Here is a 19,466-nt window from a genome sequence, read left to right as displayed (position 1 = left end):
AATTGGCAACCTTTTTGTAATATTTACTATCCTAGTTTATTTTTGTTTGGTCAGATATTTTGTTTGAACTTAGAAAAGCTGAGCATTTGAAGCTGATTACCAGTTTTAGATCACCTTATATGTCTATTTTTTATTTTTTTTACTAAAGTGGTGTTGAAACATATCTTGGTAGTTACTTTATTTGTAGCACACCTAGTTACTTTATTTGTAGCACACCTACGCAGTCCACATTTTATTATTAGTTTTATTTACAGTAGTGGACTGAATTAGTAACTTGATTTGGATCTAATTGTATGAAACTTGAGTTTAGTGAGGTTAAGCAAACTTGTAAGGTATTGTCCACTATAAAAGGCACACTCATGCTTTTGGGAATCAGATTTGGAATTTGAGTTTAGTGAGGTTAAGCAAACTTGTAAGGTATTGTCCACTATAAAAGGCACACTCATGCTTTTGGGAATCAGATTTGGAACACATTGCTTATTGGTTTGTGGTGTCGTTTACGGCTTATTAATCCTTGGATTGGATTACGACGCCTGCTCAATGTTCATTCTCAATTTCGTGTCCATTATCATACGCTCATAGCTTGCATTTTAAGTAATCTTTTTCTGTGATTCTACAACTTAAATCGTGTTTCAGAAAGTATGTCTTTGCCTCGTTTTCGAACTACTCAATTCGGAGTTGCTTTAGCGTGAAATATGTCTCCTCTAACAACGTGGTTCGGTTCCAACTTTTGAGTTTCCAACCTAGAACGGTCCTGAAGTGATTCATGACAAATATGTTTATATCAAAATGTTTTATTGTCTGTTCTTTCAAACCATATGCCAATTATGTTTATCAATGACAATGGATATAGTTGAATTTGTTGCAAATGTGTAGAGAACTGAAATCTAAACATAGCAACCATTTTCACAAAACTTTGGATTCATCTCCTTTGAAGTTTAAAGTGAATTGTGCACTTTAAAAGATGAAATTAGGAACTATTACAGTTAGTCCAAAACTCAGTTTCCTATTTTGTTACAAATGTGCATTTATTTTATACATTTTCAAAGGCTATTGATATCCTAGCACTTAATCTTCTAAAGTACACTCTCTAATTTTAGAGGAACTTAATTCTGACTGCATTGCTATCATACTGAGTATTCAACCGGCTTTTCCCATTTCAAATTCTTAAGAAGTGGAGCAGCATCGTAGATATCAACAATCTTCTCCACGTTGGCGAGTGGATCCTTGCAGTTGCTCAATATCTTCACGACTTCCTTCATTGATGGTCTGCTAGCTGGTAGTGTTGAAGTGCACACAACTCCAAGTTTGAAGATGCTGCACATTTCTTCCACATTACTAGGTTCCATAGCATCGTCGTCTAGAAGTTCTTCTATATCGGTTCCTATCTGAATGTGGCGCCACGCCCATTCTGCAAGAGACGAGAATTCGTCTCCATGATTTGCTTCTTTTCCAGTTGTCAGTTCCAATAGGACTACACCAAAGCTGTAGACATCTATCTTCTCGTTGACTCGTATTGTTTGAGCATATTCTGTAATTCATGGATGAAATAAACATGTAAGATTAAATTGATGCCAAATATTGAAGATTTAAGATAACTTAAGATACTCTAATATAATATTAAAGATATTATGAAAGTTTTCTTATATTCTAGGAGACCATTGAAAAGTTATACTTATTTGTTTCGTTTCTTACCTGGGGCAATATAGCCGAATGTTCCGGCCACAGCTGACATGGTAGCAAGTTCTTCTGGCTTGATCAATATTCTTGCCAACCCGAAATCAGCAACTTTTGCATTGAATTGAGAATCCAAAAGAATGTTACTTGTCTTCACATCTCGATGAACAATAGGCGGCGAGCAGTCATTATGCATGTAGCACAAACCTTGTGCAGCTCCAATGGCTATATGCAGTCTCTTTGGCCAATCAAGGATGTTATGATGGACCGTCCCTGACACAACCGGTATCTTACTTTTCTTGTGCAGCCATCTATCAAGGCTTTGATTTTCATGATACTCATATACAAGTAGTAGAGAATCATCACTTGAGATACAACACATCAACTTCACAATGTTGCTATGCCGAATATTGCTCAGTATTTCAACTTCTGCAAGAAATGAATCCACAAGCTTCTTCTCTAACTTTCTGCTACTTCCCCTTATCTTTTTCACTGCAACATAACCTAAATCTTCAACAGCAACACGGTACACGGAACCAAATCCACCGCTTCCAATGATATTATGTTCCGACAACGACGTCACAATGTTTGATTTTGTAAAACTCAGCCTCTGAAAGGAAGTTAGCTTCCATGTCCTTCTCATTAATCGCTTTCTTTTTCTGTAAAAGCTGATCGACAAGAACACCGCCAAGAAAACCGTTAAAGAAGCTACTATAACAAGGATTATGATCATAGCCTTAGACATAGATGAATCACTTCTTCTGCTTCTAGTTCCAGAATTGCACAAGGTAAGGTTTAGTACTAATGTATCAGCACATAGACCAGAATTTCCCAGAAAGCTTCTGTCATACACAAGGCTTTCAAGGTCACTCGGAATCCTCCCAGTCAAATAATTGGAAGAGAGATTGAGATTTGTGAGTCTCATAGGTGCTAGTTGAGGTGGAATTCGGCCCGAGATCTGGTTTTCTGATAAGTCTAACATACTAAGAGAACGTAACCGACAAATTGCATCAGGTATTTCTCCAGACAGTTGATTGTGGCTCAAGTTTAATGTTACTAGAGACTTCCATGATGTTATAACCGATGGAATTTGACCGGTGAGCTGGTTCTGATCGAGTAGAAGAGTTTCTAACCGAGGAAGAGATGTTAACTCTAATGGAATACTTCCATTGAAAAAGTTGTTACTAGCATTGAACTTCACTACATTCTTCCAAGAAGAAACTCCATTTGGAATTCTACCAGAAAACCGATTGTAACTTATGGCTAGTGTTGAAAGATTCTGAGACAATCTTTCGGGAAGCTCACCGGTGAATTTGTTGTCACTTAACATAAGTTGCGACAAATTCATAGATGTCCATAAACCATTAGGAATTTCACCAGAAAACTCATTATTCTCAACTCTCAGATACTGTAAACTCCTACAACTACCTAAAGATTTTGGCAACTCGCCGCTAAGATTATTATCATAAGCGGTTAAACCAACTAACCTTCCATGATAGCACAAATTCTGTGGTAGTTCTCCATTGAAACTATTAGAAGGAATCTGAAAAGTTTCAAGTTTAGAAAACCTACCAAAATCTTTGGGAAGACTACCTGATAAATTGTTCTGAAAAACAACAAAATCAGTCAGAGCCGGCAAATGACCGATGCTTTCTGGTACCTCTCCGGATAATTGATTCATTGACAAGCCTAAGTAGTTAAGCTTTTTGAGACTTCCAAAACCATCCGGTATTTTTCCAGTGAGATTATTCGTTGAAAGATCCAAGCTTGTTAACTCGAACGCTTCAATCACATCAGGTATCTCTCCAGAAAGATTATTCTCGTAAAGATAAAGTATGCTCAAATTTTTTAAAGCAAACAAACCATTTGGAATCTTTCCACTCAAAAAATTTCCTTCTAAATTCAAATCCTCCAAAGCCATCATTTCACCAATTGTTTCAGGAATCTCACCATACAAGTTAGAGTCATACATATGAAACATCCTTAAATTCTTCAACTTAGTAAAACTAGATGGCAACTTTGTCCTAGGTAACATATGATTTGAGAACAATAACAATGTTTCAAGATTGACCAAATCACCAATTTCATCTGCAATAGTACCATTAACAAGACATTGATAAATTTGAAGACTTTTTAAATTCTTCAACTTACCAATACTCATTGGAATATCACCTGAAAAGTTGTTTGCTCCAAGGCTAAGAAACTGCAGACTGGCCAACCGATCGATATCATTCGGTATGTTACCGACAAAGAAGTTTTGTGAAAGATCAAGATATTCAAGCTTGGAACAATTGTATAAGGATGTTGGAAACTCATTTGGAAGATAATTGTATTGAAAATCAATGTAAGTGAGGTTTTTGAGTTCACATAGGAAAGGTGGCAATGTTTGAGTTATGTTTGTGTTGATCATTAAAAGCGAAGTGACTGAATTCTTTGTGCAAATGATTTCTGGCCATGAACAATGTGATGAATTCTTTGTCCAATGACTAAGGAATGATGGATTTTGAAAATGGTTTTTTATTTTTAACAGGATTTCATGTTCTTGATTGTATATGTGAGATTGTTGAGAATTTGCATAGGTGAAAATGAGAAAAGAGAGAAGAATGAAGATTTTCATTTTGATACATGGTGGTGTAGATTTTGTCATTTGGAAGGTTTTGGTTCACACACACAATTTGAGATTCATTGATGAGGAGATAATAAATCCATGTGAAAAGAATCTCTTACTAACAAGTCAAAAAGTCCTTAAAGTTTCAAATCCTTTTTGTTTGACAAAATTGCTTTGCTTTAAGTGAATGCTTGGTTCTTTTAGATGTGAAAATTGATTTTGGTATGTTTTGATATTTTTCGGTAGAATTGATTTTGACTTCATAAGTGATTCTAATTTAAAGTTAAAATTTGTAGGTTTCAACTCAAAATGTGATTTTCATATTCAAATTTATTGTTCAACTCACTTATATATATATACACACAAAGATTATTTTACATTCAACTAATTTGTAATTCTCCTAAAAAAAACTAGCTTTTTAATTAAAATCAATTCATTCAAAATCAATTTTTTTTCAACTCAAAACCAAACACACTAGTTATTTTAATATAATGAATTAGTCATTTAGGTAAATAAAGATCAACTACATGAACATAAGAAGAGTTAAAAGGGCTACTTAAGACAAAAAAAAAATTAAAAAGGACTAATCTAATCTAGTACAATAAAATACCTTAAGGAATTGCATAAACAATTACTCCCTCCGTTTCAAAATACATGTCCAATTTTTGCAATGTGCACTATTCATTTGACTCACTTTGACCATATTTTTTTACTAATGTATAAATACAAATATTAGCATGTAAGATGTTGTTTGATTTGTCTCGACAAATATTTTCAAAATATTAAATTTTTATAATTTTTTACTTTAGATAATTAAAGATATTAACGGTCAAAATTGTGCATTGGCATATGTGAAGTGATTGACTTGGACATGTATTTTGAAACGGAGGGAGTATGTCATTCACTTAATGAATATTTAATATAAAGAGGTCCATTATTGAAAAAAGCAAACTTATCTCTTCTTTTCAGCAACCAGTTTTTACTCGTTGAATATGTGTTGAACATTAAACAAATGATTGGTTTCAACTTCATGGCTTTTGCTTTCAAAATTGGAGTTCCAATTTATTTACATGATCTAGTTCTTTTTGTTTCATCTTCCGGTTTGTATGGGAAAAAGAATTTAATGATCTAGAGTTTGATCAAGAGATAAGTAAAATTTAGTTAAAAATTGTTCTATTCAAAAATCGAATTCAAGTTTTTATGAACAATTCATCATTTATGAAGTTCATTAGCAACTTGAGTTCAATTAGTTGATTTTTATATGATCTAAGTGATCAATAAATATATAATTTTTTAGCCATTCTTTAGTGAGTTTCGTTAAAGATATCGCCAAAAATAATGTATCTAAATAAATAACTACTCTTTATTATTATTATTTTACACTAATAACTACTCTTCAATATTAATTAGTTTTTTTGTTAACAATTCTTTTGTATTTTGTTCTTAAAATAATAATATGGATGATAAGGCCCCAACTTAGAATTATGAACATATAAATTAAAAGCCGAGCTTTATAACATATCTACCTAAGTAGAAACATTAAGATGTTGAAAGGTCCTTCGACGTATGCCAGAAAATATTAAACCAAAATACTACATATCTTTACTCCTAATTCAAGTTTGGAGACTTATTAGGTGAAGTTGCTAAGTAAGGTGTGTCCACCAGATTACATTTTTTTGATGGATCCACTATATTACTTTATTGTTAACAACTACTCCCTCCGTCTTTTTTTATAAGCAAAAAACACTAATTCACACTTATTAAGAAAACCAATACTTAGTGATTTGAGGTATAATTTTTTGTGTTCTCTTTGGAATAAGTTTCATGGAAAGATGTAAAAATAATTCTCATTGGTTAAAAATTATGGAGAAAATAAAAAGAGAAACAAATTGAATGCAATATGCATTTAATTTTATATTGGAAAAGATGATTTGTTTGAAAAAACACAATAATAACATAAAAGTTGGTGTTTTTTGCTTATATTTTGATACAAAGAAAATGAGATTTTTTTGCTTATATTTTAGGACGGAGGGAGTACTAACAATATGATTATTCTACACTACTTTGTATTCCACTAGCCCAAAACATTGACCTCAATCCACGTGGGATGACTAAACATAGAGACAGTGAAGCATTGTGACCACATGTTTAAATGAAATTATTGCCTTATTATAAGGTAGGCTTCTAGATAGATACCACATCAAATTGCTATTCTTTTGTCACTTTCTTCATTGTTTCTACGTATACTTTATATGGTCAAAATATATGGCTATATATTAATGTGCACATAGAGATAAAGGAGAATTCTTCAAAAAAAAAGAAAAAAAGAGATAAAGGAGTAGATGGTAATATGATATACCTTCTAGGAAGCAGCATCCGGCTTTTGTCTATTTTCATGTGGCTTTTCTCAAGTATATTGCTTTTTCTATAATGCAATTGATGTGAGCATTATACATTTAAAATAGGTTTGATACATGATAAGATATAAAGCTAGATTATGTTAGAATATAATGAGACTATTGTTGTAAGTAGTTCGCAAAATTTAAGATGTAATAAATCTCAACCATCAATTTAAGATTGAACGATTTATATTTTAAATTCAATTTTATGCAGTAAAACAATCTCAATCGTTGATTTAAGATCGAATGATCTATTACAGTGTCCTATTGTAAGTGCATGAGATCCAATGCGAATATAATGGTTGTTGAACTTTTTACCAAAAAAGAAAGTAGTGGTTGAGTTTAGCAAAACTATTTGTTCACAGTATACCAAATCACAATTTGAATCTCCAATTTGAATATAATTAGTAGAAATATCTAAGTTTAGTGTGTGAAAACTACTCTAATAGTAGGAGGAGATAGGTGTAAAATGGATTTAACTACCTCAAATAAATTTATTCATCAAAAACTAGTAGAAATTAAAAAATATAAAATATCATCACTTTTAATCTATATACGTAGAGAGCTTTGTTAGCAATAAAAAGTGCGAAGACAATACTTTTTTTGACAAAGTGAAGACAATACTTAGAAACTAAATGAACGATAGATATTTATTTTTTCAAATAATTTCATTATTTACATTGAGAAAGATATTGCTAGTGAACTGGGAGATAGACTTTAGTACAAGAGAAATGATATTTGTCAAACCATTTTGTGACAACTTTTAAGACAATTTTCTCTTTTATACTCACATCATGTTTTACTTTATCTCTCTATTGCTTTGGTTTTGTATCAATACATATTTTTTCTTTGTAAATCTATTATTGTCTCATAAGTTGTCAAAAAAATTGTTGTTCAAATAACACTACTCTTAATACAATGTCCAATATGGATTGTAAAAAAAAAAAAAAAAAAATACAATGTCCAATATAAATAAATGTGACTCCTTGGAATTGTCAAGTTTAACTTTTTATAAATAGTTCTCGTAAAAAAAAAAAAACAACTTTCATAAATAGTTTATTGTCAATATTTTTATTTTCTGTGTTGCTTTAGTTTACATTTCATATATGGTGGATTTTTTTTTTTTCTTATCGGTTGTTCCGGTATACATTAAAGTCTCATATGTCATATTATTTAAGAATCTAAGGTTAAAAATAGTTTTTGCTCAAAAAAAAAAAAGGTTAAAAATAGTTTATAAACAACGGACACTCTTCTCAATCTGACTAAATACTTTTCATAAAAGACTAAACCATAAAAAAATAAAAAATATTTACCAATAACTCAAAAAATTGTGTGACAGATTTAAGATGAGAACATTGTTTAAGATTAGGTAACAGACCCACCTTAAGGTGCTAAAGTCCTTGGTTTATGCCTCACCCAAAAGTTTGTTTTCCTTTATAGATAAGTTATGTGACTGAAACAAAAAAGGTTTGCTTGGTCTAGTTCTGCCATATTTGTGATTAACCTCTAATTGTGCACTCATCAATCATCATATTTCAAAATAAAGACCTTTTTCTTTCTATTTGTGTCATGGTTCACAAACAAAAAAAAAACTATCAAAACATTTACAAATTAAAATTTTCAAAAATATTAAAATAAAATTATTAACAGAATATTGCTAATAAACTTAAAAGGGACTAGACTCATGTAACATTTAAAAATTCAGAATTTACATGTGTATGTGATGATCACTTACATATAATAATATAATGAAGTGTTAATGGAATATAAGAAATGGGCTTTAAAAATCAAATGTGAAGCTAGGGGTATTTTTATGCATTATAATTAAATATTTTGTATTTGAGGGGTGTAACCAGGAAAATAGTGTTTGTAACTAGCAAAAATCTAATACTAATCTAGCTACTTCAGTTGCAAGTTAATCAATCTAGCTATCATCATCAATATCCAACTTACTCTCTCTTTTTGAATTTCTAAGAAGTGGAACACCGTCATTAATAAGTCCAATATTCCTCTCTGCATAACCAAACAATTCTCCACAATTGAGCAATACTTCTAACACTTCCTTCATGGAAGGTCTACTAGATGGAAGTGTTGAAGTACACATCACACCAAGTTTGAAAACTTTGCACATTCCATTCAAGTGACTTGGTTCCATTACTTCTTTGTCAAGCAACTCTTCTATATTGCTTCCGGCTTGAATGTGGCGCCAAGACCACTCTGCAAGAGATGAATGCTCATCGCCATAGTTAGCTTCTTTACCGGTTGTTAGTTCCAATAGGATTACACCAAAGCTGTATACATCAATCTTTTCACTAACTTTAGTTGTTTGAATATATTCTGCAATTTAACCATGTCAAAAATACATTCAAGTTAAGCTTATGCCAATGAATAAAGTGACAAAAGAAAAGGGTCAAATTCAAATTTAGTGCGCTTATCATATAGGTTTATGTATAATCTATTTTTATAACAAAAGATCAAATAAAGTTAAACTGATCCATATAATTTATAAGCTGTTTTCAGAAACTATCCTGAAAAGTTTGTGAAAATAAGCGAAAACAGCTAACAGACATGTCGTAAGCTATTTTCATAAGATCTCTTAAACAGTTTCACGAGGGCTTGTGCTAGTAGATAAATTCAAATAAGTCAATTTAGACATACCGTAAATGATAGAGAACATGCAAAAGATAATGATTTCAGATTTCACTAGGAATTTTTTTTTACAAGGACTAACAATAATAATAATTTCATGTTAAACAGGATCAAAGCCAAAATATTTTCAGTTTATATTGAGAAAACAAATAGATGAGGTTAATATGCATACACTTTCAGTGTAAAAAGTTTATACTCTCAACAAATCACAGCCACTCAATAAAGTTTATACTCTCAACAAATCGAAGCATATTTGTAAGCAAGAAAAACAAAAAACCAGCATGTCAATAAATTCACCTGGAGCCATATAGCCAAAAGAACCAATCACAGCTGACATAGTAGCAACTTCCCCGGGACTGATCAACATCCTAGCCAAACCAAAATCAGCAACTTTTGCATTAAACTGAGCATCCAAAAGAATGTTACTTGTCTTCACATCTCTATGAACAACAGGCGGTGAACATTCATGATGCATGTAGCTCAAACCTTGAGCTACACCGATAGCTATTTGCAATCTCTTTGGCCAATCAAGAATGACATGATGAACTGATCTTGACAACAAAGTTGAAGACTTAACAGTTTTCTTCTTCTGCAGCCATCTATCAAGACTTCGGTTTTCAACATACTCGTAAACAAGTAGCATTGTATCATCGTTAGAGATACAACATAACAACTTCACGATGTTTCTATGCCGAATGCTGCTCAATATTTTAACCTCGGTGTGAAATGATTTCTCAAGATTTTGGTCTAGTTTTCTGTTTTCCCAAATCTTTTTCACAGCTACATAGCCTAATCCATCAATAGTGACTCTATAAACTGTACCGTATCCACCACTTCCTATAATATTATTTTCTGTCATCGAAGAAACTATGTCTGATTCTGTGAAATTCAGTCTTTGAAATGAAGTGAGTTTCCATGATGAGTTATCCGATCCTTGTTTTCTTTTACGGTAAAGTTTGATAATCACGAACGATATCAATGAAGCCGCTAAGACGGAAACTACCACCAAGATTACAATCAAAGTAGAAGATAAAGATGAATCTTTGCTTTCACTTTGAGTGTTGGAATTAAAATTGCATAAGGTAAGGTTCAATGTTGGTGTATCAGCACATAAACCAGAATTGTTCAAAAAGCTTCTGTCAAATGCCGAATTTTCAAATGCACTAGGAACTCTTCCTGTTAAACGATTGGATGATAGATCGAGAACTGTGATTCTTGGAGCTATAGAAGGTATTTCGCCGGAGAATTGATTGTCTGATAGATCAAGAACACTAAGATCAGGTAAATAACCGATTGAAGCTGGAATTTCTCCACTCAGTTGATTTTGGCTCAAATTTAGTGTCAGTAATGAATTCCATGATATTACATCAAATGGAAGTGGCCCTTTTAGCTGATTCTGATCAAGAAACAATGTTTGTAACTTATGAAGTGATGTTAGCTCTTGTGGAATACTTCCATTAAGATAATTCTTGCTTGCTATGAACTCAACCACATTAGTCCAAGAAGATACTCCAATTGGAATTCCACCATAAAACTGATTGTAACTTATATCAAAAAGTGAAATACTTGATGACAAATTCTGAGGAAGCTCACCATTGAACTTATTATGGCTTATCATAAAATACACCAAATTTTCAGCTCTCCAAAGTCCACTAGGAATTTTACCATGAAACTCATTACTGTAAATTTTCACCTCCAACAAGCTACTACAATTTCCAAGTGATTCTGGTAACTCACCACTTAGATGATTTTCATAAGCTGTTAAATTTTGTAACTGTCCATGATAGCACAAATTCTCTGGCAACTTTCCCTCAAATCTGTTTGTTGTAATATGAAAAGTTCTTAGCTTTGAGTGAAGTCCAAAATCAGGAGGAAGTGTACCTGACAAATGTGTTTTACATGAAAATAGTACTATTGATACAGATAAAAAAAAAATCCGGAGAAACCAAAACTCGTGCAAAAATTCAAGCGTACCTGACAAGTTGTTCATAAAGACCTTAAACTCTATCAGAGATGGAAGTTGACCTATGCTTTGTGGAATCTCTCCTGAAAAATTATTCACCGGCAAAGACAACCATGTTAGCTTTTGTAGCTTTCCAAAATCATCTGGTATTTTTCCAGTAAGATTATTCTGCGCAAGATCGATGATGGTCAAGTTTAACGCTTCAACCACATCAGGTAACTCTCCAGAAAGATCGTTCCTCGAAAGCAACATTCTTCTAAGATTCTTCAACATGAACAAACCACTAGGAATTTTCCCAGTCAACCCGTTTTGTGAAATATCCAAATCCTCCAAAGAAACCATATCTCCCATTGATTCAGGCATTTCACCAAAAAGATTGCAGACATACATATAAAACACCTTCAATTTACTCAACTTGGTCCAACTCAACGGCAACGTAGAACTCTTAAACAAATTGTTCGACAAATCCAACGTTTCAAGATTCGCCAAATCTCCAATCTCATCCGGGAATGTTCCATCAAACAGACAAACTTGCAACGCAAGAAATCTCAGTTTCTTCAACTTTCCAATACTTGAAGGAATATCATCAGTGAAATTAGTATAACTAAGATTAAGATAATTCAAATTTGACAAAGTGAAAATATTTTTAGGAATTTTTCCAACAAAATTGTTCATTGACAAATCAAGATACTCTAACTTTGAACAATTGTATAAATATGTTGGAAACATCCCAGGTATGTAATTGTTGTTGAAATCAACATGTGTGAGATTTTTAAGGTCACATATGAAAGGTGGTATGGTTTGGTTTATGTTATAGTTGACCAAAGTCAAACCTGTGACAGAACCATTCATGCAAGTGATTTCTGGCCAAGAAGAACAATAAGAGGTGTTTGATGAAGTCCAATGATTAAGGTTTGGTGGATTTTGAAGATGTTGTTTTATTTTCATCAGGGTTTCATGTTCTTGGTTATGAAGATTTTGTTGAGTTTGAGATTTTGCATGGCTTAGAATTATGAGGAAAAATGTCAGAAGATAGTGAAATGAAAATGTTGATATTTTCATTTTGGTGTTGATAGGTTTTTTTCCTTTCTGGTTTTTATTGTTTTATGCATTGAAAATAAGAGGTGTAGGAAAATGGTTGTGTTTTGTAGTGCCTACAAGGTTCTAGATTTCATGTTTTACTCGGATGATAAAAGACACTATAGTCTTCCTAAAAAAAAAGACTCTATAGTCTATTGACATTTCATATGCTAAAGTGCGGATTTCGATTCACGATACTCCATTCCTCTGTATTTAGTATGAGTAAGTTTCACCGCTAGACTTTATAAAACAAAAAAGTTAAAGGATATGGATTCGTAATAAACGTGTATTTACGTGCAACAAGTGATGTCAATTGTTAATTTGAAATTTACCGATTCAAATTGCACAGCAATAAAATAAGTATTAAACATTTTTAACTATTAGTTTTGATTGAAAGATTGAGATTAGAAATTGTTTGACTTTATAATTTTTAAAAATAGGTATTTAATTAGAGATCGAAGGACCAATCACATATCTAATAATAAAGGTTTCGGTTAACGTTAGTTGGAACAAAGTTTTGTATGATCTGACCCAAATAAAATTGTTAGCACATAGAAAAGATTTGAATACAAAGACTCAGAAATTATGTGACACGTTAATGCAATGAAATACGTTTATGTCTTTGTTTGACTTTGAAAAGCAGAAAAGATGAGAATTGTTGGCTTCTCAGACAATTTCCTATTCAATTTTGGCTGGTAGTAAAGTCAATAAAACCAATCTTTGGGTTGAATGTGACATAAGCTTATTCATTTTATATTGTTCAATAGTATAGTTTACATCAGCAAAGTATGAATATTAATGATATTAAAAGGGTTTGGTTAGAAAATAATGTTGTTTTCATAAATGGAATTGGTTTTAAGCTTAAAGTATTTAAAGTATAAACATAGAATTGAATGTTTTTGTGTAAGTCGTTTTATTTTAACACTTCTTTTTCCAAAAAGGGATTATTCTTTTTTTAAAAATAAATAAACATTGTACTAAAAATCAAACCACTCTAATTTGTCAAAATAAAATGAAATCAAACCACTCCACAGATCAGGTATGAACAAGTATGAAATCTATCTATTCCCTAAAAAAAAAAAGTATGAAATCTATCAAAAGTTTTGAAGTATGAATACTTTGGTCAAGTTGACCAGATTTATGGTACGTGTCAAATTTTGCTATGGTTTAAGAATATAAAAAAATATGGGAGTTAAACTAGAGTACGGAAATATGAAATAGAAAAAAATGTAGGATATCAAGAAAAAAGTAAAATTTTTATGAAAAGTTGTTTGCCCAATTTATTCTTTTTAACATTTTAATGATTAATTATTTTATTTTAAATCCTTAAATAATGTTTTTGGAGAACTCATTAGCAACACACCCATAATTCTTTTTGACAAAGTATGTATATAACCAATTAAAAGTAGAGAATAAATGTCCTCGTGAGCATAGCTCAGTTGACAGAGACATATACAGGGGTCGGGATTCGAACTCCAGACACCCTACTTATTTATCTTGAAAAAGGTGAATTCTAGCCACTAGACTACTTGAAGGAAAAAAACATGCGAAGTTTTTTCTTAATCATGTACATCTTCATAATGAATAACATAGATACTCAAAGTAACTCTAAAAATTGTAACAAACACGATATGAATATATATATATATATATATATATGTCTGTTTTTTTTTTCCTTTATCATTTAAAAAATGTAACAAACTAGATGAGTATATTTATACTTACTTTTTCATTATTTCAATTATACCCTTAAACAACTTTATCTACAATAAATATTGTTTTTTTGACAAGTATAAATATTGTTGTTGGTGTCACTAAAATGCAACAAACATTTATATTTTTAGTTTTAATCAAAATAAAAATTTCATAAAAAAAAATGTTCATAATTTTTTCAAACGTTAGCGCAATAAAAGGAGCGGAAAGACGGACACGTAAGTGCCCGTCTTTTCGCTAGTGTTTTATAATAGAGATAAATATAAATATTTTTATAAGCGTTCTTTGAGTCCGCATATATTCTTATAGTCTTGTTGTGTCATCATTCTCTTACTCCAAAAAATATTAACAAAAAATATAATAATTACTCAATAGTTTTAGCTTTGAATCTCATTATTAAATTCAAATAGTTGATAGAATTCAATTAAGGACAATCCTTAAAAAATAAATCTGATCATCTTATTTTCCGATTAAACTCTCAATTAGGAAAGTATTTTTCCCTCGGTATTAGTAAAAGATTAAGAAAAGAAAGAAAAAGGTGTACCACAATCAGTTGCACCATATATAAGCTTGTGAAGAAAATTTGGAAGGAGAAAAGAATTTAACAATGTAAACAATAAATGAAGCTTGGACTGCTTGATTGAGAGTATATAAACATCATTCAATTATTTGCCTTCAAAAAAAATCATTCAATCATTTAATTTGAAGAAACAATTAGGGCATTTATCCTTCTTTTTTTTACGTCATTTTTGTCTTGTTGATCAATTTGCATATAAATTTATAAACATGTAATCTAAAATTCATAATGAAAAGACTCGGACAAAAGTCAACAACCATCTAAGAATTGCTTTTGTACCTAACGCAAAAGGCAAGTCTTGATAACGAAAACACCATATAAGAAAAAGTCATGAACCACACAACACAAATCAACTTCATTTCTAGATGACAATTGGTCACATAAAGAAACCCCAACCCACACTCTTGACATTAAATGCATTTTCCTCTTTTGACTTTTACAACTTCAACAAGAACAATGGAGTACTGGTATATGGTACAAAAAGAGATAGGTGCATGTGACGTTTTGCATGGGGCAACGAATAGAGTAGAAAAATGCTTTATGGAGCGACAAAATACATGCACGAGAAGCGACGAATTCATTACCACCCTTGAATATTTATCCTTTTGTTAACTAATTGAATTCTCACTCCCCATGTTTTTCTTTCCACCGCTTGATTTCCGCTATCTCCGCTCGCTCGCTTTTGTCTCGTGCTATATAGCACTTCTGATTTTGAAAAATGCTTTATGGAGCAACAAAATACATGCACTAGAAGCGACGAATTCATTACGACCCTTGGATATTTATCTTTCTGCTAACTAATTGAATTCTCTCTCCCCATGTTTTCCTTTCCACCGCTATCTCCGCTCGCTCGCTTTCGCCTCGTGCTATATAGCACTTCTGATTTTGAAAAATGCTTTATAGAGCGACAAAATACATGCATGAGAAGCGACGAATTCATTACCATCCTTGGATATTTATCTTTCTGCTAACTAATTGAATTCTCTCTCCCCATGTTTCCTTTCCACCGCTATCTCCGCTTGTTCACTTTCGTCTCGTGCTATATAGCACTTTTGATTTTGAAAAATGCTTTATGGAGCGACAAAATACATGCACGAGAAGCGACGAATTCATTACCACCCTTGGATATTTATCTTTCTGCTAACTAATTGAATTCTCTCTCCCCATGTTTTCTTTTCCACCGCTTGATTTCCGCTATCTCCGCTCGCTCGCTTTCGTCTCGTGCTATATTGCACTTTTGATTTATTTTTTCTTGTCAATATCAAGCTTTTATTACGATTTATATCATCTCCTTTTCCTCTCTCATTTTCACCTTCATGTTAGGAGAGTTACACAAATAATTTTATGAACCTAGCTTGCTTACAATGTGGTAGAAGAAACTGAATTTTTCTTGTTGTGCCATCACCAGAAGAAAATGAAGTTTCATCATAGATAAAATTGTATAAATTAGAGTGAATTTTTTGATTCAATGTACAAATTGATAAAAGAAAAACAAGAGGACAATGGCAAAATTCATCACCACATCATTTGTTTTATTTATCATTTTTGTCACAATTATGAGTGATTCTCTCACCGAGGGTGCAAGAGGAGGTAAAAAAATAAACATGCTTAGTTTCATATTATAAGTTGAATCACTCACATTTTCATGTTTTTGTTTACAGGTTTTCTTGATCCTAATGATGATCCTAATGTGAAAATATCCTGCAAATGGTTTTGTTGTATGTACTAGTAACAAACCCGTGCTGACGCACGGGTACAGTAAACGTTTGTTGTTTGTAAAAGATCATTAAAGTTTAATAAGAGTTTTGATATAATTGAATTATATGTCAATTTAAAGTAAATGTCGAATTATTTGTGTATTATATGTTTGATGGTGTGATAAAGTAAAATTGCATTGATTAAGTAATTTAAACATTTTTGAATTAGTAGAAGACACTTAATATTAATTAAAATGTAGAAAATACAATTGAGATGCAATGCTAATGCATTGGTACAATTTTTGGAATATACTAATAGAAAATAACCCACGTAGTCATACTTTATATGAAATACATGACAAACATAAAAATTATTGATAGAAAATTTAAATCGCATCTTGGTCGAAATTCATTGATTCGGGAGAAGTTATCTCACTTTTGTCCAATTTGTGTAGTTAATTTGCGATCATTATTGACAATGATGTTGAAATTTTGGTTTTCTCCATTATCTCCATATAATATGAGGTTGTCACATATGTTATGCTTTAGAAAATTTGCAAAGTCACACTTGTGATGACCATTATCCGTAATTAATTATAAATAACAAATAAATTAAATTTTGCAAAATGATCATTATGCACATGAAATTAAGGAGATCATGAATTTTAATAACGATGATTACAAAAATTTGCTAGACTTTCCCTAAAAATTTTTTTTGCTAGACATCGATTTTTATATATTGTTAGTAGAATTGTATCAGTGACGACTTCTCCCGTGTATAATAATAATTTTTAAAGTTAACAGTGACAACTTATTTCGTGTATAATAAATCTTTTAAAGTTAACACATGAAATTATGAAGATAATGGGTTTTAATAAGGAAGGTTATGAAATTTTGGTGGGCTTTGATTTTTATATATTGTTATTATTATCAGTAAAAGTAGATGTCAATAGATTTGTATCAGGGATGACTTCGCCCGTGTATAAAAGTAATTGTTGAATGGTAGAGATGGAAAATAAAATTGTAGTGAGAAATGTTAAAAATATCTAATTTAAAATTGAAAAGTAATAATTTGGTATTATTTACAAAAATGCATTATCAAAAAAAAAAAATATGGTATGCATTATCAGCACTCTAAAAATTATTGGAGTATAATCTGTACTAAAGAAAAGATTGGAGAATAATTTGGGATAAGATTTTGAAAGTACAGTAGTATATTTCAAGGAATGGCCTTTCTCAATTACTCACTATAATTCAATTACTCACGTGACACTTCTCCCTTTCTAGTTAATGCTTCTCTCAATTCTTTTCTCTTAAAACGTTCCTTCTTCCACCATTCTCTTCTCTTGCTGAAAAACCATCACTGATTCAATGATGCATGCGATTCTCCAACCTCTTTGTCGACAGTGATTCTCCGACTCAACTATATTGACGATTCATCGGCGATTCTTTGACCCATTTCATTGTGGGTGGTTTTCCCACTCAACTATGCAGGCTATTCTCCGGTGCATCTGGTACTTGACTCAATAACTTAATTTTAATTTGATACATCAATCGTTAGATCTTATGCATGTTATGGGTTTCCCTTGGGGAATTGCATCTCTGAAATTCTGTATTCACAAATGAACATTCACAATTGATATAGAAAAATAGCTTAATTCATACAGCAATGGAATCTGCTATATCAGAAACGTGAACAAAAATAACATTCCCTGAGGGTTCTGTCACTGTTATCTTCTTAAAACTTTACTTGGAAAGTCAAATTCGCAATCAGATTCAAAAGGAATATAATTTTCTTCCTTGGAAACCTTAAGTTGCGATGTCAAAGAAAACGCGAAGAAGATGAAGTAGAGAGTTTGCAATTGATACAGAAAAGTGGAGAGAGTTGTAAGAGCTAGGAAAGAATAATTTTGCGCGTAAGGAGAAAGAGGAATCATGAAGGTTCACAGTGAAGGCACATAGACGGTCAAAGTGGGAGGAAAAGCCAACATCTCTCATTATTTCTTCAGAAAAAATGTCATTTGAGTCAAAGCCAACATCTCTCATTATTTTACAAAGCCAACATTTAATCACAACCATCATATTTGATACTCCCTCCGTTTTAAAATGAGTGTCGCTTTAGCCAATTGCACACAGATTAAGGAATGAAATAAAGTAGTCAAATTTCATAGCAATTTTACCAAATTATCCTAATCAACTATTGGTTTGTTTTTCATTAAAGAAAAAATAATATTTTGGAAGTAGTGTAACATAGTATTAATTGAAGGGTACAATTGAAAATAACATATTATTGCATTGGAAACTGAAAGCGACATTCATTTTAAAACAATTTTTTTAGCTAAAACGACACTCATTTTGAAACGGAGGGAGTATAAAAGTCATTATTTCACTCTCTCATGTGTCCTCTCATTATTGTTACGGTAAAAGTTTAGTATTTACAAATTGTCGGATTATGTTTATAATAATGTATTTTCATGCTAATTGAAAGAATAAATTAATATATATTGGATGCGTTTGTTTCGGCTTTAGAAAAAATAGATATTGTGTTAAAAGAATATAGAGATTAACTTTTAGAGATTTAAAAAAAAATTGAAGTTGTTTTTGTTTGCCTACTACCCATAAAATTCTTTTTTTTTTTGTAAATGAGTTTTAACTTGTACATGTGTTACCTCATTGTTTTTTAAAAAAATAGATTTTGAGAAAAGATAATCCTAATAACTTTTCATTTTAAGGTCAAAATAGATTTTTTATTTATAAAATAATTTTTCTAAAAATCTTAAACAAACACTTAAAAATGAAAAAAGTGATTTTTTTTTAAAAAAAATCAGAAACAAACGGGGCCATCAAGTCTAAAAAAAATCAATATATATTAGATTTGGATTGAAATTGTTTTTTTCTATATGTAGTCATATGAGTAATGTTACGAATGATTATATATCTGCACAATGATAAAAGTTTGTATTATTTTTTTGGTAGATTAGTGTTATTGATGTATATAGTTTACTTATATACATATATGTATGAACTAATATGTGAGTTAACAAAGATATAAATTGTTTTAAATTGTAACTTATATATAACAATGTATTAAACAATTTAAAAT

The 19,466-nt window shown here is 31.2% G+C and overlaps 2 protein-coding genes across 2 annotated transcripts; both read right to left on the bottom strand.

The window, feature by feature from the left end:
- Window positions 1–903: 903 nt before the first annotated feature.
- LOC146918548 (uncharacterized) lies at window positions 904–4,349 on the bottom strand. The gene is made up of 2 exons (XM_085720189.1): window positions 1,696–4,349; window positions 904–1,531 (listed from the first exon to the last, which is right to left on the bottom strand). The coding sequence occupies exons 1-2, from the start codon at window positions 4,322–4,324 to the stop codon at window positions 1,128–1,130; spliced, it is 3,033 nt and encodes a 1,010-aa protein (XP_085576315.1). The 5' UTR covers window positions 4,325–4,349; the 3' UTR covers window positions 904–1,127.
- A 3,989-nt stretch (window positions 4,350–8,338) lies between these two features.
- On the bottom strand, window positions 8,339–12,662 carry LOC146918547 (uncharacterized). Its single transcript, XM_085720188.1, has 3 exons — window positions 11,308–12,662; window positions 9,631–11,214; window positions 8,339–9,021 (listed from the first exon to the last, which is right to left on the bottom strand). Exons 1-3 carry the CDS (start codon window positions 12,356–12,358, stop codon window positions 8,609–8,611), a joined length of 3,048 nt encoding a protein of 1,015 aa, XP_085576314.1. The 5' UTR covers window positions 12,359–12,662; the 3' UTR covers window positions 8,339–8,608.
- Window positions 12,663–19,466: the final 6,804 nt, after the last annotated feature.

Source organism: Medicago sativa, chromosome 6 (genome assembly GCF_051527215.1).
Source record: "Medicago sativa cultivar Bolivia chromosome 6, Bolivia_mono, whole genome shotgun sequence".
Lineage (NCBI taxonomy): Eukaryota > Viridiplantae > Streptophyta > Magnoliopsida > Fabales > Fabaceae > Medicago > Medicago sativa.
The sequence above is the reverse complement of the archived record's forward strand: the minus strand, read 5'-3'. Positions and strand labels throughout refer to the sequence as shown.